Source organism: Erythrolamprus reginae, chromosome 7 (assembly GCF_031021105.1).
Source record: "Erythrolamprus reginae isolate rEryReg1 chromosome 7, rEryReg1.hap1, whole genome shotgun sequence".
Taxonomy (NCBI): domain Eukaryota; kingdom Metazoa; phylum Chordata; class Lepidosauria; order Squamata; family Dipsadidae; genus Erythrolamprus; species Erythrolamprus reginae.
In genome coordinates this window covers 68,899,796-68,927,515 of record NC_091956.1, presented here as the reverse complement: position 1 = coordinate 68,927,515, position 27,720 = coordinate 68,899,796, and the positions used below count along the sequence as shown (strand labels likewise).

Below are 27,720 nucleotides of genomic sequence, written 5' to 3'. Positions count from 1 at the left end.
TTTTTGGAACCATCAGACTTTACTTTTGGAGAAGCTAACACTTTTCAAAAACTCATGAACTTCATATTAAACAAGAAAATTAACAACTCATGTTCTGCACTTTTCTTCAGCTTCAAACTTTTGTGTACTTTGTTACAGTATGGCAAGGCACATAGAAATTCTTCCTTCAAAGTAAGATGTACTCCCTGAAATAATTCTGGAATCCTCACAGTAATAAGAAATACTACAAATGTTTTTTTTCTTTTTCTCCCCAAAAACTCTCTCTACAAGACCACACCAATTTTAAAAAGTGACTTTAACAAGCACATGAAACTGTTCTTTACATACTTGTACTTGTAATACAAATATATTGAATTAGAGCTTTGTTATTCTGGGTTACATTGTTTAAAAGATTAGATTTCCATTTAATAGTTATTTCAATGCCTTTGTCAATTTACATATTTAAGAAATAAAATAAAAAGAAAACACAAGCAATTGTTGTCACACAAACATGACTTTTTTTCAAATATTTTATCACTGGACTTGGAATTAAATGTTGAAGTGCTTTTATTCTCTGATCTATATTGTTTTTCTAAAGTTTAATTCCTTTTTTGACCAAGAATATCTTTCCAAAAAACAAGTGAATTTAAGAGGTAGATTTCTCCATGATGCACTTATTTATTTCAAATAAAAACAAACAAAAAACAACAAAAAAAGAGTTCTTTTTAGAAGAAAAATCACATCTTGAAAAAAAAAGCTTGGGACATTATTTAATACAGTTCAGTAACATAAACAGTCCTAATGCAGGAATCAAAGCTGTTTAAAAACCAATGCAATCTTCCTTAAAACACAAGCCTGCCAATACTACTAAATCCTCCCCCACCACCTCCACCGGTTGGTCCACAACTCCCTGGGGGATCATTGTCATCAAATCCATTCGGCCGAAAAGAACATGAAGCTGCAGATGCTTCCAGGGCCTGGGTTCGAGCACTAAGCTCTTGTTCCTAAAAGAAAAAAGAAGGGTGGTCACACACAATAATTTTTAGAAAAGTGATTTATTTATTTATTTTATTTATTTATTGGATTTGTATGCCGCCCCTCCACGCAGACTCGGGGCGGTTAACAACGATAAAAAACAACATGTAACAATCCAATTTAATAAAACAACTAAAAACCCTTATTATAAAAACCAAACATACACACAAACATACCATACATAACTTGTAATGGCCTAGGGGAAGGAATATCCTAACTCCCCCATGCCTGGCGACAAAGGTGGGTCTTGAGTAATTTGCGAAAGACAAGGAGGGTGGGGGGCGTTCTAATCTCTGGGGGGAGTTGATTCCAGAGGGCCGGGGCTGCCACAGCGAAGGCTCCTCCCCTGGGGCCTGCCAAACGACATTGTTTGGTCGACAGGACCGGAGAAGGCCAACTCTGTGGGACCTTATCGGCCGCTGGGATTCGTGCGGTAGAAGGCGGTTCCGGATGTATTCTGGCCCAATGCCATGTAGGGCTTTAAAGGTCATTACCAACACTTTGAATTGAGACCGGAAACCGATTGACAGCCAGTGCAGGCTGCGGAGTGTTGCAGAAACGTGGGCGAATCTAGGGAGCCCCACAATGGCTCTCGCGGCCGCATTCTGCACGATTATGATGAAAATTTCAGGGGGAGAAATGGGAAACAGAATTCTACATATGACATAGCTATACCAAATGGTTTTATCCAATACTTCAATTGGATTGGATCCTGCAACGTTTCCAATTTCTTTAAAATCTTTTAAAGAACACTAGATTCAAAGACTAGTGAATATTAGATTCATCATAATTCTAGTTATTTCTCCAGAACATTCTGGAAAAAAAATGGCTTGTATAGATCTAAATAGCCTGCCTACTAATGGAAAAGAACACCGAGTTCTATATGAAGACACTCCTGGTTTTGCAATGATTGATTTAGGGCAATGATGGCGAACCTTTTTTCCCCTTGGGTGCCGAAAGAGCGTGGGCGCGTTCTATTGTGCATGTGCGAGTGTCCACGCCCATAATTCAATGTCTGGAGATGGTGAAAACAGCTTCCACCCAAGGCCTCTGGAGGCTGGAAATGGCCTGTTTCCCAACTTCTGGTGGTCCCAGGAGGCTTGTGTTTCACCCTTCCCAGACTCCAAAGGCTTCCCTGGAGGTGGGAGAGGGTAAAAATGTCCTCCCACATTCCCTGAAAGCGCTCTGGAAGCCAAAAATGCCCTCCCGTAGCCTCTGTGGCAGCCAAAAATCAGATGGCTGCCACATATATGCACATTGGAACTAAGCTTGGCCAACAGCTCGCATGCTACCAGATATAGCTCTGCCTGCCACCTGTGGCACCCATGCCATAGGTTCACCATCACTGATTTAGGGTATGGGCAAAATTGTTTAATAAATAGAAACATAGAAACATAGAAGTCTGACGGCAGAAAAAGACCTCATGGTCCATCTAGTCTGCCCTTATACTATTTTCTGTATTTTATCTTAGGATGGATATATGTTTATCCCAGGCATGTTTAAATTCAGTTACTGTGGATTTATCTACCACGTCTGCTGGAAGTTTGTTCCAAGGATCTACTACTCTTTCAGTAAAATAATATTTTCTCATGTTGCTTTTGATCTTTCCCCCAACTAACTTCAGATTGTGTCCCCTTGTTCTTGTGTTCACTTTCCTATTAAAAACACTTCCCTCCTGAACCTTATTTAACCCTTTAATATATTTAAATGTTTCGATCATGTCCCCCCTTTTCCTTCTGTCCTCCAGACTATACAGATTGAGTTCATTAAGTCTTTCCTGATACGTTTTATGCTTAACCCTGCTGTTCTGTTCGAAAAAAGTTCCTAATGTTATGTTCCCGGGTCACCCTGACCCGGACCGAAAACTCTTCATTTGCAGTGCTTATGTTTGGTCTTTTTGAAAGCTTTTTTCACCTGGAAACATGTTTGAACATTTCTGCACACAATGGAATGAAAATTGAACTGAAAAAATTAATCCTTATTGGTTTATTTTGCACATAAATGTGCCTCCCCCCCCCCGTTTTTGTGAAAGTTTTTTCAATTTATGGATAGTTTTGCTTGCAAAATCCATTCTATTTTACTAAAGTTGGTGTGGGATTGGTAGCTTGAACATTTCTGCACACAATGATATGAAAATTGAACTGAGAAAATTAATCCTTATTGGTTTATTTTGCTCATAAATGGGCCCCCATGCTTATACTCAAATAGGCTTATACTCGAGTAGGCTTATACTCGAGTATAAAATGATATGGTCTTATATTCAAAAATAAACCAATAAGAATCATTTTTTTTCAGTTCATTTCTATTTTTCTTATGTTTAGGATTGTTCAATTTAGTATATCAAAACTTTTGAGTTTATTGATAATTTTGCCTGCAAAATGCATTCTATTTTACTATTCTATTTTGGTGTGGGATTGGTAGCTTGAACCTTTCTGAACATAATGATATGAAAATTAAACTGAAAAAATGATCCTTATTGGTTTATTTTGCTCATAAATGGGCCCCCATGCTTATACTCAAATAGGCTTATACTCGAGTAGGCTTATACTCGAGTATAAAACAATAAACCAATAAGAGTCATTTTTTTCAGTTCATTTATATTTTTCTTATGTTCAGGATTGTTCAATTTAGTATATCAAACCTTTTGGGGGAAAATTCCTTAGGGATTTGTAGCCTTAAAAAATATAAATTGACACGAAATTCAAAAAGGATGGGGGGAGGGGCTTTTTGATCAAAATAAAAATATAAGTCTCAATTTTTCCAGTTCAATTTTCATATCATTATGTTCATAAATGTTCAAACTAGTTTTCCAGTGGAAAAAGTTTTCAAAAAGACCAAATTCAAGTACCTAAAAAAAATCATTTTGATCCGGGTCTATATGACCCGAACAGAGTAAATGTGACTTTTTTTTTGCCAAGAAAAAAATTTTTCCCCCACCCCCACAAATATTTTTTTGATGATCAGCATTGTTAAATTGAGTAAATGAATGCGTAAGATTTTAAAGAATATTTCGGATTTGGAGCATAAAAAAATAAAAAGTGAAAATTGTTGCAAGCAGCCAGGGGGGGGGGGGAGGCCTTATTTCTGATGTTAAAAAAACAGTAAGAATCATTTTTTTCAGTTCCTTTATATTTTTCTTATATTCAGAAATGTTCAAGGTACCATTCCCACACCAACTCCAGTAAAATAGACTGCATTTTGCAAGCAAAACTATCCATAAATTGAAAAAACTTTCACAAAAACGGGGGGGGGAGGCACATTTATGGGCAAAATAAACCAATAAGGATTAATTTTTTCAGTTCAATTTTCATTCCATTGTGTGAAGAAATGTTCAGACTACTTTCCAAGTGAAAAAAGCTTTCAAAAAGACCAAACATAAGCACTGCAAATGAAGAGTTTTCGGTCCGGGTCAGGGTGACCCGGGAACATAACATTAGGGAGTTTTTTTTTTTCAGCAAGAAAGAAACCTCCCACCCCCCCAAAAAAATTCTCATAGAGAGAACCCCTGAAATGATGAAAAGTCATGAAATTTCAAGTTTCAGATATGCAGGGAAAATTTTTTACAGGGTCTCAAACCTTGATTTCGGGTCTCACAGACCCGAACAGAACAGCAGGGTTAAGACCTTCCACCATTCTTGTAGCTTGTCTTTGGACCCGTTCAATTTTGTCAATATCTTTTTGTAGGTGAGGTCTCCAGAACTGAACACAGTATTCCAAATGTGGTCTCACCAGCATTCTATATAGCGGGATCATAATCTCCCTCTTCCTGCTTGTTATACCTCTAGCTATGCAGCCAAGCATCCTACTTGCTTTCCCTACCGCCTGACTAAGTAAGCAATTACGGTAAGCACATCAAATACTGGTCCACCACCTGTACAGCATTCATCTGATGAGAAATAAATCCCTTGGCAAGCTTTCTGGATACATTTTCAGTTTTGTTAAAATCATGGATTAATAAGATGTATAACTGAACAAGGACTCAAATGGCCAGCATTCCTATCCTTTTTATTCCTGTTGAGTATTGCATCTATTAACTGTTAGAACTGTATAACGTTTTGAATGGGTCAATAGATTCCACAGAACATTGACTGAATGAAGCCACTGAAGCAGGTATGTTAATCAAGTAAAGTGAATCCAAAGCATTTGAGGGATTTGATAGATTTGAGTAGTTGTTGTGATTCTTACAAATAATATATAGAATAGTAATTTCAGCCCTGAATATTATGATTTCTGATGCTGGCACAAATTATTGGCCATTAAGTTATTTGTTCGTTATAATATTTACCAAATTAGCTCTTTTGCATGTGCAGGACTAACCTAGGCTTTCTTTCACTTTCTCAGCTGTCAAATTCTTTAATATAGCCAGTCACAAGCCTTAATCTCTTGCACTAATGGAATGTACTGATCCTGCAAACACCACTGGAAGTTCAACCTAGCTTTCAGCATTGTAAATATAGATTCAAGGTTATTAATTAACTAGCTAAATAGAGCCACCCGTTTGACTTATGACCCTGGATGGCAAGCAACAAATCAAAAATTAAAATAGCAACAATACATTAATTCCTGGTCCAATTACCAGAGGTATTGTCATGTTTTTGATGTATTTACAGAGCAGATGTTCTGTTTTACAGAACAGAAGTGCAATTCCTAAGTCCCATCTGACAAAAAATTATTTAATTGAGTGGAACTGGATAATGCCCATCTTGCAGATCTCATTAAATTCTGCATAACTAAAATGAGGGTGTAGTACATAAGGATACAGAGTAGTGTCATAGGTCATTTTGTTATGGATTGCCTATCTTTATGGCATTGTAACTGGTCTAACATCCTTCTGCTGTCATGTCTAGCTAAACCAAGATATTACAGGCAAGCCCTATCCTTGGTACAACCAGGGATTCCATTATACCCAAAACGTGAAGTGAAACTGCTCCAGACATTGAAAACTTTCTCATTATAAAGACAAGGCAAATCTTTTCTTCCAAATAAAATCTTGAACTGGTATAAATCCAACTGAATTTAAATCACAAAGTTAAATCACAAAGTTGTGCCTTCAAATTTTCAATTGTGTTCTAACCCAGTGATTTTCAACCTTTTTTGAGCCGCGGCACATTTTTAAAATTTACAAAACCATGGGGCACATTGAGTGGGGATGCGGGGGTGGCTAAAAAAAGTTTGGACAAAAAAATTCTCTCTTTCTTCCTCCCTTTCGCTCTATTTCTCCCTCCCTCCCTCCCTCTTTCTCTCTCTTTCTCTTTTTTCTCTCTCTCCTTCCCTCTTTCTTTCTCTCTTCCTTCCTTCCTCTTTTTTGCTCTCTTTCTCTCTCCCTCCCTACCTCCATCTATGTCTTTCTCTCTCCCACCTTCCCTCCCTCACTTTCTCTCTCTCTCTCGCGCTCCCTTTCTTTCTCTTTCTCTCTTGTTCTCTTTCTCTCTCCCTTTCTTTCTTTCCCTGTCGTTCTCTTTCTCTTTCCCTCTCTTGCTTTCTCTCTCTCTCTCTCTTTCTCTCTCTGTTTTTTCTCTCTCTCTTTCTTTTGCTTGCTTTCTCTCTTGCTCTCTCTTTCTTTCTCTCTCTCTCTCTTCCTTTCTTTCTCTGTCGTTCTCTTTCTCTTTCCTTCTCTTGCTTTCTCTCTCTCTCTCTCTTTCTTTCTCTCTCTGTTTTCTTTCTCTCTCTCTTGCTTGCTTTCTCTTTCTCTCTCTCTCTCTTTCTCTTGTTTTCTTTCTCTCTCTGAGCTTCGCGGCACACCTGACCATGTCTCACGGCACACTAGTGTGCCGCGGTACACTGGTTGAAAAACACTGTTCTAACCTGATTCACAATGGACTGCTGAGCACTTTCCTAGAGTTTCCGATAGGAATCTAGACCTACCGAACCTGGCTTTTGTGAATAAAGTGTGCTCTATCCTCAAATTAATTCTTCACTTCCACTAGAGCTATAGCTTTACAGTAAGTTATTGTAGTCAGTCGGGAAGATTTCCAAAATTACTGGACAAATTAAATGAATTAGGCTTTGCATTCTTCAATTGCTTTGGATAGTGCAATAGGGGACATATAATGTACATTTAATAAATAAATGTATATGGTATTTCTTATCCTAATACTAAGATAGCTAATTCTGTACCAGCATAAATTTGCTTTTTTGGACTTGGAACTGAGCCATTTTTGATACCTCTGGAAGGAAAGAGGAAGTAAGGAAACTTGGCGCCAAACACTTAAGGAAGTTCTTATGATTATTAATGTCTCTTGGGATGATGCTAAAGCTGCTGCGAATGATCGACACCAATGGAAACCAGTCGCTGCCCAATATGCTCTGCACAGGACCTTAGGATGATGATAATGATCATCAGATCGTGCAGAATGCAGCTGCAAGAGCAATCATGGGCTTTCCCAAATATGCCCATTTTACACCAACACTCCGCAGTCTGCATTGGTTGCCGATCAGTTTCCGGTCACAATTCAAAGTGTTGGTTATGACCTATAAAGCCCTTCATGGCACCGGACCAGGGTATCTATGAGACCGCCTTCTGCCGCACGAATCCCAGTGACCGGTTAGGTCCCACAGAGTGGACCTTCTCCGGGTCCCGTCAACTAAACAATGTTGTTTGGCGGGACCCAGGGGAAGAGCCTTCTCTGTGGTGGCCCCGGCCCTTTGGAACCAACTCCCCCCAGAGATTAGAATTGCCCCCACCCTCCTTGCCTTTCATAAGCTTCTTAAAACCCACCTCTGCCGTCAGGCATGGGGGAACTGAGATGTTCTTTCCCCCTAGGCCTTACAATTTACGCATGGTATGTTTGTACGTATGTTTGGTTTTATAATAAGGGATTTTTTAGTTGTTTAGTATTGGATTGTTACATGCTGTTTTTTATTTATTTATTTATTGGATTTGTATGCCGCCCCTCTCCTTATCACTGTTGTTAGCCGCCCCGAGTCTGCGGAGAGGGGCGGCATACAAATCCAATAAATAAATAAAGAAATAAGCCACTTTTGAGAATAAGTTGGCATGTACAGACAAAATTACACCCAATTGAAAAACTTACTTGATCCATTACTTTATTGCTTTTATAAATTAACTGTTTCCTACTTTCCCACATAAATATCTAAATCATTGATTATTCATAATTATAACCAAATAACTCTACATATAAAATCGTATTACTAGGTTCTTGCCTTTTGCTCAAATCCCATACAAATATTGGAATTTTTGATTCTTTTTCAGGTTACAATTATTCAAAGGTAGGACAAATCACCCAGAATTGCATACGTAAAATGGTCAGCTATATAAAAAATATACTGAAATAAATGTTAAAATGACTTCAAGAATATTCATTAAATAATGGAAGTTCAAGGGCTGGCAAGAACTGGTGTTTCCCATATTGACTCCTGCTCTTTGTTTTAAAATAATTGAAATATACAGTACTGCTAAGTTAGAAAGAGATTTAGATTTGGCACACTGAAAAATACCAACACTTTACTCAATTCTTTTCAAATCAGCCTAAACCTTTGAGACAGCTTTTTGTCAAACTGAATTCTAAATTGTGGATTTACAGTACCCTAAATTTTTAAATGCTTTTTCATGTAAAGCCTTTAATTATTTAATCATAAAATTTATACATTCAACAAATCCAGATCATAAAATCTCACTCAGATTCATCTCAATCTGTGGGATGGGCAAAAAATAAATATATAATGCTAACAAAATACTTTATTAAAAAATTAACAGTACTATGCTATGGTTCCAAATTCCAGAAGAACTACACGTTATTTCAGTTCAGAAAATATTTAAGGGATTTTCCTTTGACAGAAATCTGGGAATATTAAATTTAGCAATCTGTAACATTATCTCCGGGACTGCCTTCTGCCGCATGAATCCCAGTGACCAGTTAGGTCCCACAGAGTTGGCCTTCTCCGGGTCCCGTCAACTAAACAATGTCGTTTGGCGGGACCCAGGGGAAGAGCCTTCTCTGTGGCGGCCCCGACCCTTTGGAACCAACTCCCCCCAGATATCAGAGTTGCCCCCACCCTCCTAGCCTTTCGCAAGCTCCTTAAAACCCACCTCTGTCGTCAGGCATGGGGGAATTGATACTTTCTCTCCCTCTAGGCTTATAAAATTTATGCATGGTATGCTAGTATGTATGGGGTTTTAAATTAACTTAAATATTAGATTTGTTTACATTGTATTATTATTGCTGTGAGCCGCCCCGAGTCTGCGGAGAGGGGCGGCATACAAATCTGATTAATAAATAAATAATAAATAAATAAATTATCTTAAATTCTGGTTAATCGGAATAATTTTCACATTTACAGTAGTTACAACAACTGATTTCCTTCAGATTGACATCTGCGCCTTACCTGTAAATACAACTTATTGTCTTTTGTAATTGCATCCATAAGCTCTTTCTGCAGAGGGGGCTCTCCGTTGATCCAGAGTCCACTGGCTGGTTTTGCACTGATAGTCCCAGCACTGTTTTGTTTCTTGTAAAACAGCACGTAAGCAGTATCTTTGGGGAATCTGCTTGTGATTTTTTGGACTGATTGAAATGAAGTGAATGTCACTCTGCTGTCATTAAATAGAAACCATTCCTTTGAGACTTCATTTTCGTCTAGATCTTTTTCCGTAGCTGCCGTTAAATTGCTCTGAGGATAAGCCAAAGCCAGAGTTTGGGACTGATCAAAAGATCCTAAGGAAGATCCCGAATTCGCAACATTTCTTGCATAAGAATAATAATGCCCACTTTCAGAAGATATGCCAGAGTGAACTACTACAGAACTTAATACATAAGGGATTAGTTGAGGGCAACCGACCTCTTCAGCACCAGAAGGCTTTAGTTTTTTAGCCAAATTCTCTCCGGTGTCAGAAAACTCAACACTCATAGACCAAATGCCTGACAATGTACTTAAGGATGGGAGAGTTCTATTAACAGGTAATTCTAGAACAAGCGGAAGAGACACATTGTCTAGGATTTTACGCCTAATGTGACACTTGGGATCATATGAAAATCTCAAAAGAGTAAGGATGAGGTATTCTGGCTCCTCTACAATTTGCATAATTTTCTCTGCATTTTGCAAGGAGGCACATTTTTCACAAAAGTATTTGTTATCCTCCTTAAGAACTTCAGGCGCCAAAAAATAATTTAACAAGTCAGTAACCGAAGGAGTAACTTCACTGATGTGCTGCTTCAAGTTATCCCCAACTCCAGCCTTACAGATAAAAGGATCGGTAACATTCTCGGGATTTGTGTCAGTGGGGCCATCTTTCAAAGTCCCATCGTTTGTAACCATTTCACAGGAATCACCAGATGGCATCTCTGTCGCGGGGCTCAACGCCGTAGCACTGACTTGTTCCATGGAATCATCTTTCTCATCCGATGAAGGCTCTACAGTTGGTGGACCAACATTCTTAAAGAATACTGGAGGGCAAAAAGCAAGTGAAAGATCTGTGAAGGCTTCTTCTTTGTGAGAAGTACTTTTGCAATTCAAACAGCATATGCTTGTTTGTAGTTTCCCTCGAAACATTTTTTCTATCAAGGTTCTCTCCTCTTTCATTGAACAGGACTGCTTGATAAAGAGTTGAGATTTGTTGGTTACTTCTTGGACCAGCGACTCTTCGTTCATATCCTCAGGAAGTTTTGATGAAGACAGAACTTTTAAGGTTCTCTCTTCTTCGTGTAGCCTTAGGGGAAAAAAATAATTCTATTCAAGTTATATTGTTGTCCGCCCGTTTTGATACATTACTATGTCTCATAATGCTTTTACATACAGTGGTACCTCTACTTATGAACTTAATTCGTTCTGTGACCAGATTATTAAGTAGAAAAGTTTGTAAGAAGAAGCTATTTTTCCCATGGGAATCAATGTAAAAGCAAATAATGCGTGCGATTGGGGAAATCACAGGGAGGGTGGAGGCCCTGTTTCCTCCCAGGAGATTCCTAGAGAGGCCCCACGGAGGCTTCTCCCCGCCTTTTCTGGCCCTGTTTCCTCCCAGGAGATTCCTAGAGAGGCCCCACGGAGGCTTCTCCCCACCTTTTCTAGCCCTGTTTCCTCCCAGGAGATTCCTAGAGAGGCCCCACGGAGGCTTCTCTCCGCCTTTTCTAGCCCTGTTTCCTCCCAGGAGATTCCTAGAGAGGCCCCACGGACGCTGCTCCCTGCCTTTTCTGCTTACAGTTTCAGAGGCTCGGGTTTGTAAGTGGAAAATGGTTCTTGAGAAGAGGCAAAAAAATCTCGAACACCCAGTTCTTATCTAGAAAAGTTGTTAAGTAGAGGCGCTCTTAGGTAGAGGTACCACTGTACAGCCAATTATTTGCTAGGCAAGACTAGTGTGGAATAAAATACTACAGTATGAATGCCATCGGCCCCATTCTAACAGTTTTAATTCTAACAGTTGTTTTATTTTAGTTCAGCTCTAACTGGGGTAAAGTTTGAGCTGTTTGATGCATCACAGTAATGCATCATGTGACAGAGAAAAATTCTACTGCAGAGAATCAAATTTAGTCAACAGTAACTGAAAACCTATATTGAAAAAGACTGTGATTGAGATGTCATACATCAAAAGCAAAGCATATTAACTCAGGCCATATAATTTTTAATTATCTTGTTTTTAAATTATAGTTCTTTTTACAAAGAGACGATATTTTTTGTACCGGAAGACTGGGAGGATTGGTTCAGGTTTTGCAGCTCTCTGTCGAAGAAGTTATGGTAAATACTTCTTACCCAACAATGTTATAAGAAACGCATTGCATATATGTTGCATATGAAATGTATTTAAAAATACATTTTTGGATGATGAATTCAGATTATCATTACCTGTCTAGCAGGAACCTAAGATATTCAGAGCAGTCCTGTTGAGATCTAGAAGTAAACCACGGAGGCCTAGAAGCCTCAAAGAAAAGGCGAGGAGCATAGGCATCCCTCTGGATCAAACAAAACAAGACAAAAACAGATTTCAAACACTGACATTATTCTACAAAACACTTCATAATTTATAAAAACAGAAACCAAGTGAATGGGAGGCAAGTATAGTCGATGTCTGCCTTCCCAGGTACGTTAGCTGGAAAACAATCCGCACAAGCTATTCTATTTCCTTGTAAGGTTACATTATCATAAACTTGCAAATGTAAAAGTACAAATCTCCAACCATATTTCATTTAAAGCCTAAGAAGTTAGGGAGGCTATGCAGCTGCAGGATGTACCCTCTTATCTGATTGTTCCCTAGACATAATCTCTTTGTCCCACTTCTCAAAGTCTTTCCCACATACTGTTACTTAGTGGAAAAGCTACGGATGAATGAACTGTTCTGACGGCAGAATAAATCCAAATATTTAAGTACAGTGGTACCTCATCTTACGAACGCCTCTTCTAACGAACTTTTCAAGATACGAACCCGGTGTTTAAGATTTTTTTGCCTCTTCTTCCGAACTATTTTCACCTTACGAACCCAAGCTGCTGCTGCTGGGATGAAGGGGTTTCTTTTTCCCCCCTTTTTTGAAGAAAGAAAAAGGAGGGGCAGCTTGGAGGAGTAAAGATTTTGCATGCTTGCAGAGGCACTGAAAGGGTGTCTTTTGAAGAAAGAAAAGGGAGGGGCAGCTTGGAGGAGTAAAGATTTTGCATGCTTGCAAAAGCACTGAAAGGGTGTCTTTTGAAGAAAGAAAAGGGAGGGGCAGCTTGGAGGAGTAAAGATTTTGCATGCTTGCAAAAGCACTGAAAGGGTGTCTTTTGAAGAAAGAAAAGGGAGGGGCAGCTTGGAGGAGTAAAGATTTTGCATGCTTGCAAAAGCACTGAAAGGGTGTCTTTTGAAGAAAGAAAAGGGAGGGGCAGCTTGGAGGAGTAAAGATTTTGCATGCTTGCAAAAGCACTGAAAGGGTGTCTTTTGAAGAAAGAAAAGGAGGGGCAGCTTGGAGGAGTAAAGATTTTGCATGCTTGCAAAAGCACTGAAAGGGTGTCTTTTGAAGAAAGAAAAGGGAGGGGCAGCTTGGAGGAGTAAAGATTTTGCATGCTTGCAAAAGCACTGAAAGGGTGTCTTTTGAAGAAAGAAAAGGGAGGGGCAGCTTGGAGGAGTAAAGATTTTGCATGCTTGCAGAGGCACTGAAAGGGTGTCTTTTGAAGAAAGAAAAGGGAGGGGCAGCTTGGAGGAGTAAAGATTTTGCACACTTGCAGAGGCACTGAAACTGTGTCTTTTGAAAAAAGAAAAGGGAGGGGCGCCCCCCTTGCCTTCCTTCCCACTCACCCTTTTAGCCTAGCCTTGCTTCTTCCACCCGCCCCCTTTAGCGGCTCCTCCCTGCCCTCTGTTCGCCTCGCTTCTAAAGTTTGGGATTTTCCTGAAGGATTTGCAGGCATTATTTGCTTTTACATTGATTCCTATGGGAAACATTGTTTCATCTTACGAACTTTTCACCTTACGAACCTCCTCCTGGAACCAATTAAGTTCGTAGGATGAGGTACCACTGTATCTACTTTCCACTTTCATGTTCAAATTCAATCATGAATATTAATTTAGAATTAAAAAGTCTATTTGAAATACAGGAAAATTAGAAGTTGTTATTAAAGATAACTAATGAAATTTTATATATTCAGGTGGAAAGAGAATTGTTTCATGTCCTTTTCCAAAGTAATTTTGGACATTAATCCTTACCTCTTAATGTATCACTTTAACTTGCTGGGATTATGTTTGAATAAAATATTTGATTATATCTAATTTAAAATTCGTTTTATGAGAATATCTTACAATTTTATGAGTATGGTATCAGTATAGTGCCCGGTTTCAACCGGTTTGCACTTTTTCCAGAAGTATCCAATTCTTCTTTCAAAATTTCAGAGATAAAAACAAATGGTCTGCATTTTCTACTGATTTATACAAAATTCAAATATTCCACAATTAATTCTACACATAACAAAAGCCAAAAGCCCTTTTGCAAGATTATTTTAATTTTCGGAAAATAATACAGACCTGTGTATGAGCAAGAAATGCAAAAAGATGTTGCAATTTTCTCATTAGTGAATTGCACCCATTTAGATTTAATGATAACACATGTCTTCTGAAACTGCAAAAAATGAGATCATGTTTTCAGATACAACTTATACAAATACACTCTGATGTTTCAAGAGTGTTTACTAATTTAAAAAAGGCTCCAAATCTGGATGGGTCTGGATGGGTGTCAACAGACTCAAACTCAACCCTGATAAGACGGAGTGGCTGTGGGTTTTGCCTCCCAAGGACAATTCCATCTGTCCGTCCATTACCTGGGGGGGGGGGAATTACTGACCCCCCTCAGAGAAGGTCCGCAACTTGGGCGTCCTCCTCGATCCACAGCTCACATTAGAGAAACATCTTTCGGCTGTGGCCAGGGGGATGTTTGCCCAGGTTCACCTGGTGCACCAGTTGCGGCCCTATTTGGACCAGGAGTCACTGCTCACAGTCATTCATGCCCTCATCACCTCGAGGCTCGACTACTGTAATGCTCTCTACAAGGGGCTACCTTTGAAAAGTGTTCGGAAACTTCAGATCGTGCAGAATGCAGCTGCGAGAGCAATCATAGGCTTCCCTAGGTATGCCCATGTTACACCAACACTCCGCAGTCTGCATTGGTTGCCAATCAGTTTCCGGTCACAATTCAAAGTGTTGGTTATGACCTATAAAGCCCTTCATGGCATCGGACCAGAATACCTCCGGTACCGCCTTCTGCTGCACGAATCCCAGTGACCAGTTAGGTCCCACAGAGTTGGCCTTCTCCGGGTCCCGTCGACTAAACAATGTTGTTTGGCGGGACCCAGGGGAAGAGCCTTCTCTGTGGCGGCCCCGACTCTCTGGAACCAGCTCCCCCCCGGAGATCAGAATTGCCCCCACCCTCCTTGCATTTCATAAACTTCTTAGAACCCACCTTTGTCATCAGGCATGGGGGAATTGAGATATCCCCTCCCCCCAGGTCTATACAATTTATGCATGGTATGTTTGTGTGTATGTTTTGCTTTTTAATAAGGGTTTTTTAGTTACTTAAATATTAGATCTGTTATACATTGTTTTATTATTGTTGTGAGCCGCCCCGAGTCTGCGGAGAGGGGCGGCATACAAATCTAATAAATAAATAAATAAATAAATAAATAAATCATATTAGCAATATGAGTTTGGTCAAACTTGAATTACATCTTAATGCTAAGCCTTACTTTTGAAGAACAACTTAATCACTTTGGGAAATGACTTTGCTTTGGTTTGAAATTTGCGGGGGGAAGCGGGGGCATAGCATAGCTGGCTGGAGAATTCTGGGAGTTGATCCAAAAATGTGCTTATAGAAATATGTTTGGCAATTCATTAACTCAAGGGTCCTCAAACCACCCACTCCGCTCCGGTGACAGTCTGCAATCTGTTGGGAACTGGGCCGGGTAAACGACGAGCGAGTGTGAAAAACTTTTATTTGCTCATGTGCAGCTAGGTTGCACACGCACAACCATTTCCTCCTGCACTGCTGCTTACCTCCCGCTGTCCACCTCTATGTTCCTAATATTTATATCCTAAATAATAGTAATTTTCTTGTTTTATTTGCTGGTCAATGACCAAATAAAAATTTATTGACTAAGATTTACATTTTCTTTAATCGTGATGTGAACCGAGGCAAGGAAACACATTATGCTGTTTACTCAGATTCTTACTACCATATTCAAGCCATCATAGAACTTAGTAGTAAAAATAATAACAACTGAAATTTATATGCCATTCAACTCCCATCAATTCTGGGCTTTTACAAATTGTTCAAAACATTTAAAAACAAGGAACACAAAAAAAAAAAAGGCAAAGAAAACAAGTCTAGATGATAACAAGGGGAAGTGGCAGTTGTCATCACCAACAGCTATGTCTTCAGGAGTCTGTGAAATGCCAGTATGGTAGAGACTGTTTAGATCTTAAAATGTAAAAATGCCATGTACTTTTTAAAAAAAAGAAAACATTGCATACATAAAAAGTTGCAAAGCTGAAAACAAATAGGATTCAACTTACTCTGTAGCCATGAATAGTGCTTGAATAACACTGTTCATGTAGCAAGTATTTCCTAAATTAATCAGACCAGTCTTTCCAGTTTCAGATTTTCCAGAAAATCTAGACAGACAAGATTGCAAGGAACTGGACTGAGATGTCCAGGCACTTTGATTCAGTATTATCTTAATTTTTTCTTCACTGGGTTTGGAAAACTCCTATAATAAAAACAGAGGTACAAGTTGAACAGCAAGTATTATGCAAGTGTTTTCATGAAATTTATATCTACTAAAAAAGTAGCTAAGAAGCCTATGTTCCATTCTTCCAAATCTTAATAACTTCTCTGCTAAGAAAAGTACCTATTTGTAAATTGACAACATAAAACCATCTTGTTCACTATGATCTATTTTTATTTCTTGCAGTGCAAAGAATCAAAGCTAAGTGTTCACCAATCCATCTTTATAGACACTGACATCTTGTGGAAGTTTACTACATACAGTAGTACCTCTAGATACGAGCTGCTCCACATGCGAGTATTCCAAGTTACGAGCCACGACAGGAGCAAAATTTCCGTTCGACACCCGAGCTCAAATTTGAGATACGAGCCGAGCTTCCACTAGGTGGCGCAAGAATCCTTGCTTCTGGTTATCTTGGCGGAGAAAAACAAAGTCTAAAGCCATTTGTTCCAGATACGAGCTGATCTGACATACGAGCTCTGTTCTGGAACGAATTAAACTCGTATCTAGAGGTACTACTGTATATCTAAATACATATTATCTTCTAAAATACAATTCCCTTACTAAAAAAAACTTTTTTTCCTAATCTGGCAACCTTTGGGCTAGTTCAAACAGCAATCTCTGATATCAAAGAATTAGCTAAATGACTTTATTTTTTATAATTAACTGGCAAGAAATACTTCTATGAAAATCTTTCTTTGTTGAAGTAAAAATATACATTACCATATTCTTTTACGGATAAATCTCAACATCTTATTTTTTAAAAATTACATTAATGACAGTGTTACCTTTTAGTCTGCTGATTTCAATGTTTTACATTACTTTTTTCTGAAATCTAAAAATAGCCTATACAGTGATCCCTCGATTATCGCGAGGGTTCCGTTCCAAGACCCCTCGCGATAATCAATTTTTCGCGATGTAGGGTTGCGGAAGTAAAAACACCATCTGCGCATGCGCGCCCTTTTTCCATGGCCGCACATGCGCAGATGGTGGAGTTTGCGTGGACGGCGGGGAAACCCGGATCTTCGTCTGCTCGCTGCTGCTGCGGCCGCCCAGCAGCTGATCTACTCGGCGGCAGCAGCGAGGAGCCGAATTGGGCTTTCCCCTTTGCGTGGGCGGCGGGGAAACCCGGATCTTCGTCTGCTCGCTGCTGCTGCGGCCGCCCAGCAGCTGATCTGCTCGGCGGCAGCAGCGAGGAGCCGAATCGGGCTTTCCCCTTTGCGTGGGCGGCGGGGAAACCCGGATCTTCGTCTGCTCGCTGCTGCCGCCGAGCAGATCAGCTGCTGGGCGGCCGCAGCAGCAGCGAGCAGACGAAGATCCGGGTTTCCCCGCCGCCCACGCAAAGGGGAAACCCCGGCTCCTCGCTGATGCCCCCGCTCGCCTGCCGCCCGCCAGCAAGAGAGAGAAGGAAAGAAAGAGATGAGAGAGGGAGGAAGAGAGTGTGAGAGAGGAAGAAGCAAGATAGAGAAAGAGAGAGAGAAAGAAAGATGAGAAAGGAAGGAAGAGAGTGACGTCATCGGGTGGAAAAATCGCGATATAGCGTTTCGCGAAGAACGAGTTCGCGAAAATCGAGGGATCACTGTACATTTTTAATGCATAAAAATAAAAATGTTTACATCCTTCAGTATGGAAATATTTGTGTTTGCATACCTTTATTGCTTCTAAAATGGGTTCATAAAGTTCTGGGAATCCAGAGTAATGGTATATCATACAGTGCATTAATTCACTCAGCTGTTGCAAGAATGCTGTGCTGGTAGGCAGGCCATTACTTTTGACCGATATTACCAATTTAACCACATGTGGAACAATCTAATTTGAAGATAAATAGATTAATGATTGGCTTGCTTGTTGAACATAACACATTTTGAAGAAAATTACTATATTATGAAGTCAGAACATAATAATTAACTATGATTCAGTTACTGTGGATTTATCTACCACGTCTGCTGGAAGTTTGTTCCCAGGATCTACTGCTCTTTAAGTAAAATAATATTTTCTCATGTTGCTTTTGATCTTTCCCCCAACTAACTTCAGATTGTGTCACAAGAACAAGGGGACATAATCTGATACAACCCACTGTAAGATACAACACTCTTAGAAAGAGTTAAGAACCAGACAGACATCAGAAAATTCTGTAAAGTATCTCTTCCTTTACTAAATTTTACATCTTTATAAAAATAGCAAATTCTTTAAACTAGTTATTTAGATTTGTTTTAGATTATGTTTTATGACATAAACCATTAAGATTGAGGAAGATAAGAATCAATTTTAATATAATCAAAAATTATGATTCATTTTTTTCAGGTTGTAAGAATATGGTTTTGGTGTTATTGATATAATAGTAAAATGACATGCTTATATATATTTTCTTTTTCAGTGAGTTTTAAAGAGTCTTTGGAGAGGGGCGGCATACAAATCTAATAAATAAATAAATAAAATAAATAAATTTTAAAAAGAGATAAAACTCACCAAGTGAAAAGCCTCTGGAGAATGCTGAAAACTGAGCAGCATATGAGAAAGCACAGCCAAAGCACCAGGTCTCACCAGAGGAAACCAAAGGCGATTAAATACCTTTAAGGAAAAAGTACGAATTATTAAAAATAAGAAATGTACAGCAGTATTATAATTCTGTATCATATACTTACAAAAACACAAATTAAAGTGAAGAATTTCTATACACAACCCATTTGCAATTTTATTACATTAACTAAAGTTCTAATAATAATTGAGGTAATAATACTTACCAATTCAATCTTAAGCAAAGTAACATCAATAAGGATAGTAAACTTCTGAACTGCAGCTAGTCCTTTTAGTAATGCTATCACCCAGGTCTCCACATGCTGAGCTAATGGCCAGGACAACCAGTCAATCATCCTGAAAAAGTGATCAATTTCTCTTTTTTAGTATTTCAGCTGAAAAACTTATATCCCTGTTATTCCTGAACTCTGGTATTGGTTTACACATTACAGTATATCAATTATATAAAGGTCACAGATCATACTGGCTGGGGGAAAAACTTTGTCAGATAGTTTTTCCTCTAGGGAAGCTGTAGCAACGATTCAGTATTTTGTCTCGTTTCCATCAAGACAACACATATTTTGTTATTTGCAGTGCTCTATGGAATTGTATGGACATCATGATACAGATAAACTGTTTGAATCCCTTCTGATTTTATTACATTACATAAAGAAAACTATCAAAGCCAACATATATTCTTTACACTATTATGAATCCATCATCAAAACATCTATTATAGCAAAAAACAAATTCTTGATAGCATTACTTTGAAATTCCACATACAATCTTCCTTAGATTTGCTATTAAAACATATATTCTTTCATAAATCATATTATATTCACCATTTTTGTATATTTTAAGGAAATTTCTTCTTCCAGATTTGTAACACCCCCTCCCCCAAATAAATGTTTCTACATTCTGCAATTACATGAGATATTTCCATTAAGGTTTTTTTGGAAACCAGAAGTGATGATGATTTTTGTTGGAAACAAATGTTTCATGATCTAATTAGATCTAATGATCTAATTGAAATGGTGAATTCTCCTCTCCCCCATTTCTTAACTTTAGCTTAGTTTCTAGGAAAGCCGAATTGTTTATCATTACTGATCTTAGGTACTATGGAATAAATTAAATGAAACATCCCAAGAAAAAAGGTGCTAATCAAGTAAAGATTCCAGAGAGGCTAAATAAATGTCTAAAGGAAAAAATGAGAAAAAGTTTTACACTCTTCACGTGTCTAGTAGAGGAATTCTTCTCGGAAGAAAGAAGGAAGCCTTCTCTGTGGCGGCCCCGGCCCTCTGGAACCAACTCCCCCCAGAGATTAGAACAGCCCCCACCCTCCTTGCCTTTCGTAAGCTCCTTAAAACCCACCTCTGTCGTCAGGCTTGGGGGAACTGAACTACCCTTTCCCCCCTAGGCCTATACAATTTATGCATGGTATGTTTGTGTGTATGTTTGGTTTTAATAAGGTTTTTTAAATTATTTTATACATTAGATTTGTTACATGCTGTTTATTACTGTTGTTAGCGCCCCCCCCCCCCGAGTCTACGGAGAGGGGCAGCATACAAATCAAATCAAATAATAGATAAATTTTAAAAAGGTTTGAAATTACGATGAAATACAAACATTTTCTAAGAATTCTTAATATTTCATTACCGTTCCTTTTGTCAATTATAATCCAACTGCAAAACTATCCCAATTTCTAATGAAATAGCATCATTTTCCTAATTTAATGGGGAATGCCATATGTTGGGCCCTGAGAACCTTTCTGTTGTGACATCCATGCTTTGTGACAGTAGGCAGTAGTCCATATAAGAGTTATGTTAATTTGTCATAGTTTTTACCCAGCTGCTATTTAAATGTATATTGTGGGTAATTTTTTTTTTTGCTTTTTGTTTGCTGTTCCCAAACCTGGCGACTTGTGGACTTTAACTCCCAGAATTCTCCAACCAGCATAGCTAGCTGGAGAATTCTGGGAGTTGAAATCCACAAGTCTTAAAGTTGCCACGTTTGGGAACCACTAGTACCCTATCTAAAGTCAAGAAGTTAAGATAAGTAGTGATATAAATTGAAACAATACGCTTCCCTTTAAAATGCATTTAATAAACAAGATGCCTAAGTTAACAACTCTTTTGCCAGACAGCATACTGTACCTGCATAAAGCTTGTGTCATACTTGCGTCTTTTACATTTGGATCTGTGGTAAGGCTTCCAATGAGGACTGTAATCATTTGTAAAGGGATATGCTGCACAAGACTTGCCAAAGCAACTGAAGGTTCAGAAGTATCTATAATTGACAAACATATAAGAAATTATAATACATTATTTCTTGGGGGGTTTCCATTAAGATTTGAATCAATTTTAAAAGGCTATGTTTCAAGTTTAACCGTATTCTGAAGCAATTCAAAACTCCCAGATTCCCTTCAAACCCAAAAGGAGTGATATTCAATGGAAGCTCCTTCCTGGAAGGATAAAAGATGGTATTTGAGCATTGCTTCCTATTTTCATCTGGAGAAAAGTAAGGAAATTACAAGAGTACTGGAAAAAAAATCATCTCTTTGCTTTCCTCTAATGGGGCTTTCCTATATCATAGTTCAGTTCACAAGTATATAACATACCGTAGATTGGTGGTTTGGCACCAGGTTAGAAACTGAGTCCTAGTATTTAGGCATGAAAACCAGCTTGGTAACCTTGGCCCAGCCACGCTCTTTCTATCCAGACATCCCCATATGGTTGTTGTTGTGGCAAAATAGAAGGAAGGAATATTATGTGTAATTATCATCTTGAATTATTTATAAAAACAATATGGCTTGCATTGGCTGCCGATCAGTTTCCGGTCACAATTCAAAGTGTTGGTCATGACCTTTAAAGCCCTACATGGCATTGGACCAGAGTACCTCCGGAACCGCCTGCTACTGCACGAATCCCAGCGACCGATAAGGTCCCAAAGAGTTGGCCTTCTCTGGGTCCCATCAACTAAACAATGTCGTTTGGCAGGACCCAGGGGAAGAGCCTTCTCTGTGGTGGCCCCGGCCCTCTGGAACCAACTCCCCCTGGAGATTAGAACTGCCCCCACCCTCCCTGTCTTTCGTAAACTACTTAAGACTCACTTATACCGCCAGGCATGGGGGAGTTGAGACACCTTTCCCCCAGGCTTTTTTATACTTGTTTTATGTTTGGAATGAATGTTGCTGTTTGGTTTTTTAAAATAATGATAGGGTTCCACTGTTATATTGTTTTTTATTGCTGTTGTGAGCCGCCCCGAGTCTTCGGAGAGGGGCGGCATACAAATCTAATTATTATTATTATTATTAATAATAATAATAATAATAATACTCTAAGAATTTATTTACATCTTGTATGTAAATTATTTGTCTTGCACGCATATAGATGTATCATTCAGTAATGTGATCCTACTATAAAAAGGACGCCAGTTTCAACATCCATTATTCTGGTTTTAGCAAACGCTACAGTTCAGATTCAGTCATGTGAAAAAGTACACCCTCTTTGAGTTGTATGGTTTTATGTATCAGGATATAGTAAAAACCATCTGGTCCCAAGCAATTCTTTGTACTTAAGTACAATCTCAGATGAACAGCAGCACATGACATATTCATACCATGTCATCATTTATTTTGCAACCAGAAACCCAAAATGGAGAATAGGTTTTTGCTAGGCAACTAGTAATAACTACACTTAAATTATACTTGTAAATATATTTAATTGATTAAACTAAGCTAGATCTATGGTACTGCAACTAAAAACTTTTCAAAAGTTTCAAAAAACAAAAATATAAATTGGCTTCAATCTATCACCATCTGATTTTCAAGCTGGGCCTGAATATTAAAAACCAAAGCCCATCACAAACCAAGCATGTCATGGCATACAGGGATAAAAATAACTACCTTGCTAATCTAATATTTTTCAAAATATTTACATTCAATCCTTCCTACTTCCCCGTCCAAGAACTTCTAAAATCTAGTTACTGGTCCTTTTCTGGGGCTGGCTGGAATACTTTCCCCTCTCTTGCTATTCCTCATAAGAACATAAGAAGAGCCATGCTGAATCGGGCCAAAGCCCATCAAGTCCAGCATTCTGTGTCACACCGTGGCCCATGGGGATGTTGTACATGGGGATCTTGAGCAGAAAGAGAAGGCAAAACCCTCCCTTTCTCCTGACCCCCCCAACAAATGGTACTCAAGGGAATCCTGCCTGCCTCAACCAACATAGAGGCGGCACTTGGACATCCATTTCAATAACCACCTATACCAGTGATGGCAAACCATTTTTTCCTCAGGTGCTGAAAGAGTGTGCGCATGCGCCCACATCCATAATTCAATACCTGGGGAGGGTAAAAATAGCTTCCCCACCCCCAATGCCCCCTGGAGGCCAGAAATGGCCTGTTTCCCAACTTCTGGTGGGCCCAGCAGGCTCTTGTTTGGCCCTCGTCAGGCTCCAAAGGCTTCTCTGGAGACAGGAAAGATAAAAACGCCCTCCCCACCCCCACCAGAGGCTCTCTGAAAGCCAAATCGCCCTTCCAAAGCCTCTGTGCGAGCCAAAAAATCCGACACACACATGCACACTGGAGCTGAGCTAGGGCAACAGCAGATATGGCTCCGCATACCACCTGTGCCATAAGTTCGCCACGTATACACTTGGCATCCATGAATCTGCCTAATCCTGCCTTGAAGCTATCCAGGCTGACAGCTATCAAGACCTCTTCTGGAAGTGAATTCCATAAACCAGTGGTTCTCAACCTGGGGGTCGGGACCCCTTTGGGGGTCCAAAGACCATTTCACAGGGGTCGCCAAAGACCATAGAAAAAGACAAATTTCCCATGGTGTTAGGAACTACAGCTTCCATTCTGGTGTGTTGGAACATATTTTTACAATCCGACCAATCAGGTGTTTACAGTGCGGGGGTCCCTCTGACCTTCCTGCCAATCAGCTTAAAGCTCTGTTGGGAGAATTGGCGCTAGGCTTATGGTTGGGGGTTACCACAACATGAGGAACTGTATTAAGGGATTGCAGCATTAGAAAGGTTGAGAACCACTGCCACAAACCAACGATGGGTGAAGAAATATTTCCCTCTATTTGTCCTCCCTTTCTTACCTACGAACTTTAGGGAGTGCCCCCTCCTCCTAGTATTTCATGATAGAGAAAATAATTTTCTCAGCTTATTTTATTGAGATTGCCAGACCCATCCTCGAATACAGCTCATCCGTTTGGAACCCATATCGCATCTCAGACATCAACATCCTTGAAAATGTCCAAAGATACTTCACTAGAAGAGCCCTTCACTCCTCCACTCGAAACAGAATACCCTACGAGACTAGACTTAGAATCCTGGGCCTAGAAAGCCTAGAACTAAGACGCCTTAAACATGATCTAAGTATTGCCCACAAGATCATATGCTGCAATGTCCTGCCTATCAAAGACTACTTCAGCTTCAACCACAACAACACAAGAGCACACAACAGATTTAAACTTAATATTAACCGCTCCAAACTTGACTGTAAAAAATATGACTTCAGTAACCGAGTGGTTGAAGCGTGGAACTCATTACCGGACTCCATAGTGTCATCCCCAAACCCCCAACAATTTACCCTTAGATTATCTACGGTTGACCTCTCCAGATTCCTAAGAGGTTAGTAAGGGGCGAGTACAAGTGCACTAGAGTGCCTTCCATGCCCTGTCCTATTGCTCTCCTATATCTCCTATACCTTTCTTCTATTCCTATATCTCTTCTTCTATTCTTTCATTGATATCTTCTATTACTATATCTTCTTTTCTATTATTTCTTAGATATATTTTACTATGAGTATCTCCTCTATAACCTTCATCATATATTTTTCTATGTGTATATAGATATAGATATATAGCATTAAAACCCTCATTGTGTATTTATCTTACAAGAATCCCAACGGGATCAGATTCTGAGGAAAACGCCAGCCTGCCTGCCTAAGGCCTACCTACCGGTGGAAGAGATGATGGCGAAGAGCTCCTGCAAGGAGGGCAGCAGAGTGTCGGGTTCGGCCTTCCAGATACCCCGCAGCAGATTGCTGACCTGGGTGACTTGGGAGACGTAGAGGCGCAGGGCAGCTTCCCGGGTGCTTTGGGTCTGGAAGTGAGCGATGCTGCGGACCAACTGCTGGCAGAAGGCGAGGGCCAGCTTCCGACCGCGGGGCAGACACTGAGGGAAGTCGCTCAGGAGCTGGCAAAGGCGGGCGCACAGCGGAGCCGGCGGCCTCTCGCTCACCAGGCGCAAGGCTTCTCTCTGGAGCAGGGCGAAGAGCTCCAGCACCGCCGGGCAGCTAATGAGAAGCCGCAGGCCCGTCTGGATGTAGTCTAAGGCGCCGGGGTCCAAGTTGAAGCCGAGGCCGGGAACGGGCGGCGGAGGAGGAGGAGGAAGAAGAGGAGGGTCGGCGGGGAAGAGCGGGGAGGCTCCCCCGCGGAGCAGAGCCAGGACCAGGTCGCGCGTGAAGAAGGCCTCGAAGTCGTCGCGGTGGTGGCGGGCGTAGGCCTCGAGGACCTGCCGCCCGACCTGGCGCTGGAACTGGTCGGGCCCCTGCAGGATGAGGCGGGTGCTGAGGGCGAACATGGCCTGGCACTGCGGCCCGCTCAGCGGCGACTCGGCCGACTCCACCACGCGCTTGACGATCATCCGTTTGACCGGCAACGGGTAGGACGAGCTCACCAGGCCTTCCAGGATCTTCTCCATGGCGAGCCACGGCCCAGCATTGACCACCACCACCCCGCTTTCCCCACACCCCCGCTCCCCTTCGGCCCTTTTTTCCCTTCCCTTCGCGCCGCGGCCCTTTTCAGCCTCCCGGCCGGCAGCGAAGCCTCAACATCGGCCCGACCCGGCGTTTCTGAGGAGGCGCCTCAAAACCCGGGCGGCGGAGGCCCCAAACGCCGGGGAGGCACGTGACCCGGAAGCAACCCAACAACGCATCGTCACGCCGGACGGGAAAGAAGAAGGCGGCCGTTCCAATTGCGCATAAACAAAGTATTGTTCGGAGGTCGGCGGCCCCGGCCAACGCGCCTGCGCGCTCCCCCCCCCCGCGCTGGAAAGACCGGAGGCCTTTCGCCTGACGCGAACGCGAGAGCGTCGCGTGAGGAAGGATAAGGTTGAGAAGGGCGGAGGCAGAATTGGAGCAGGAAGTTTGCAGTGACCTGAATCGCAGTGTTTATTACCTCTGTTCCCTTTGGATTTAATTTTTTTACAGCAGTGTTTCCCAAGCTTGGCAACTTGAAGATATTTGGACTTCAACTCCCAGAATTCCCCAGCCAGCGAAGGCTGGCTGGGGAATTCTGGGAGTTGAAGTCCAAATATCTTCAAGTTGCCAAGCTTGGGAAACACTGTTTTACAGGTAGTCTTCGAGTATAACAATTCACGGACAATGGCACAGATAAATGGGACTTATGACCGCTTTTCTCGAGGTCATGGGATCACCTTTTTTAAAACCATCACCTGACTGGGGGGGGGGAACCAAATTCGCTTAACAACCGTGTTGCTAACTTAAGAACTGCAGTGATTCATTTAACAAATGTGGCAAGATCATTAAATGTATGGATGGATGAGATTGATTACATTTTACGTATTGGGGTTAAATGACCCCTCGTATCCTGGACATAAACTTTCAACTCCTACCCTCAAAATGTCCAGAGCACTGGACACTAAGACAACTAGACACAAGAACAGTTTTCCCCCCAAAGCCATCACTCTACTAAACAAATAATTCCCTCAACACTGTCAAACTATTTACTAAGTCTACACTACTATTTCTACTAGTTTTTTCTCATCATTCCTATCACCCATTTCCTCCCACTTTTGACTATGACTGTGACGTGTTGCTTGTATCCTTTAGATTTTTTATTAATATTGACTGTTTCCTCGTTGCTTATTTAAGTGTTGTATCTTATGATTCTTGACAAATGTATCTTTTTCTTTTATGTACACTGAGAGCATATGCACCAAAACAAATTCCTTGTGTGTCCAATCATACTGGGCCAATAAAGAATTATATCTATTCCATCTGTTTAAGATAGTATTTTAAATATAGATTTTACTGTAGATTTCTAACATGTTTTCTCATGAATAGAATAGAATAGAATTTTATTGGCCAAGTGTGATTGGACACACAAGGAATTTGTTTTGGTGCATATGCTCTCAGCGTACATAAAATAAATATACATTTGTCAAGAATCATGTGGTACGACACTTAATGATTGTCATAGGGGTCAAATAAGCAATGAAGAAGCAATATTAATAAAAATCTTAGTATATAAGCAACAAGTTACAGATACAGTCAACATGGGAGGAAATGGGTGATAGGAATGATGAGAAAAACTAGTAGAATAGAAGTGCAGATTTAGTAGAAATTTAGTAGAATTTGCTGTAAGCCATCCTTGATCTCACGATAAGGGCAGCATGGAGATCAATCAATCAAATAAATAAAAGTCGTAACATGGGGAAAAAACTGACTTAACAAATTTCTCACTTACCAACAGAAATTCTGGGCTCCGTTGTGGGCATAAGTCGAGCACTACTTGTATTTGCTGATTGATTGGAAAGTTATGTTGGAGGAATAATATTTTGCTGTATCATGGATGGAAGACAGGCAGAATGACGCAGGCTGACATGGAATTGCTCTTTTAATCAGCTGAAAATGTAACTTTTTTAAAAAAATGGAAGACCATTCCAATGAGATGCTCTTTGTAAGATAAGGGGTTTTGTGTGAAAAACAAAATCGTTGTTGAATCGGTCTAGCTGATCTAGAATCTTTTTTGCTAAAGTGGTCAGCCAGTAGTTTCTGGAAAAGCTTCGTGCTTTAGTTGGGCACAAGCGAAAAATCTCACCTAATTGTCTCAATATTATAACGTGCTGCTTCAGCTGAATGAAATTATAGGTAGTCCTCAACTTTATGACTTTTCTTGCCACAGTTGTTAAGGGAATCACTGCAGTTGGTAAATTAGTAACATGGTTGTTAATGTGGTTT

At 40.3% G+C, this 27,720-nt stretch overlaps 1 protein-coding gene across 1 annotated transcript; it reads right to left on the bottom strand.

Moving 5' to 3' along the window:
• Positions 1-25,820, bottom strand: USP38 (ubiquitin specific peptidase 38). The gene is made up of 10 exons (XM_070757782.1): positions 24,695-25,820; positions 20,874-21,006; positions 18,948-19,077; positions 18,673-18,774; positions 17,854-18,012; positions 15,992-16,185; positions 13,952-14,045; positions 11,812-11,918; positions 9,361-10,681; positions 1-983 (listed from the first exon to the last, which is right to left on the bottom strand). The coding sequence occupies exons 1-10, from the start codon at positions 25,437-25,439 to the stop codon at positions 822-824; spliced, it is 3,147 nt and encodes a 1,048-aa protein (XP_070613883.1). The 5' UTR covers positions 25,440-25,820; the 3' UTR covers positions 1-821.
• Positions 25,821-27,720: the final 1,900 nt, after the last annotated feature.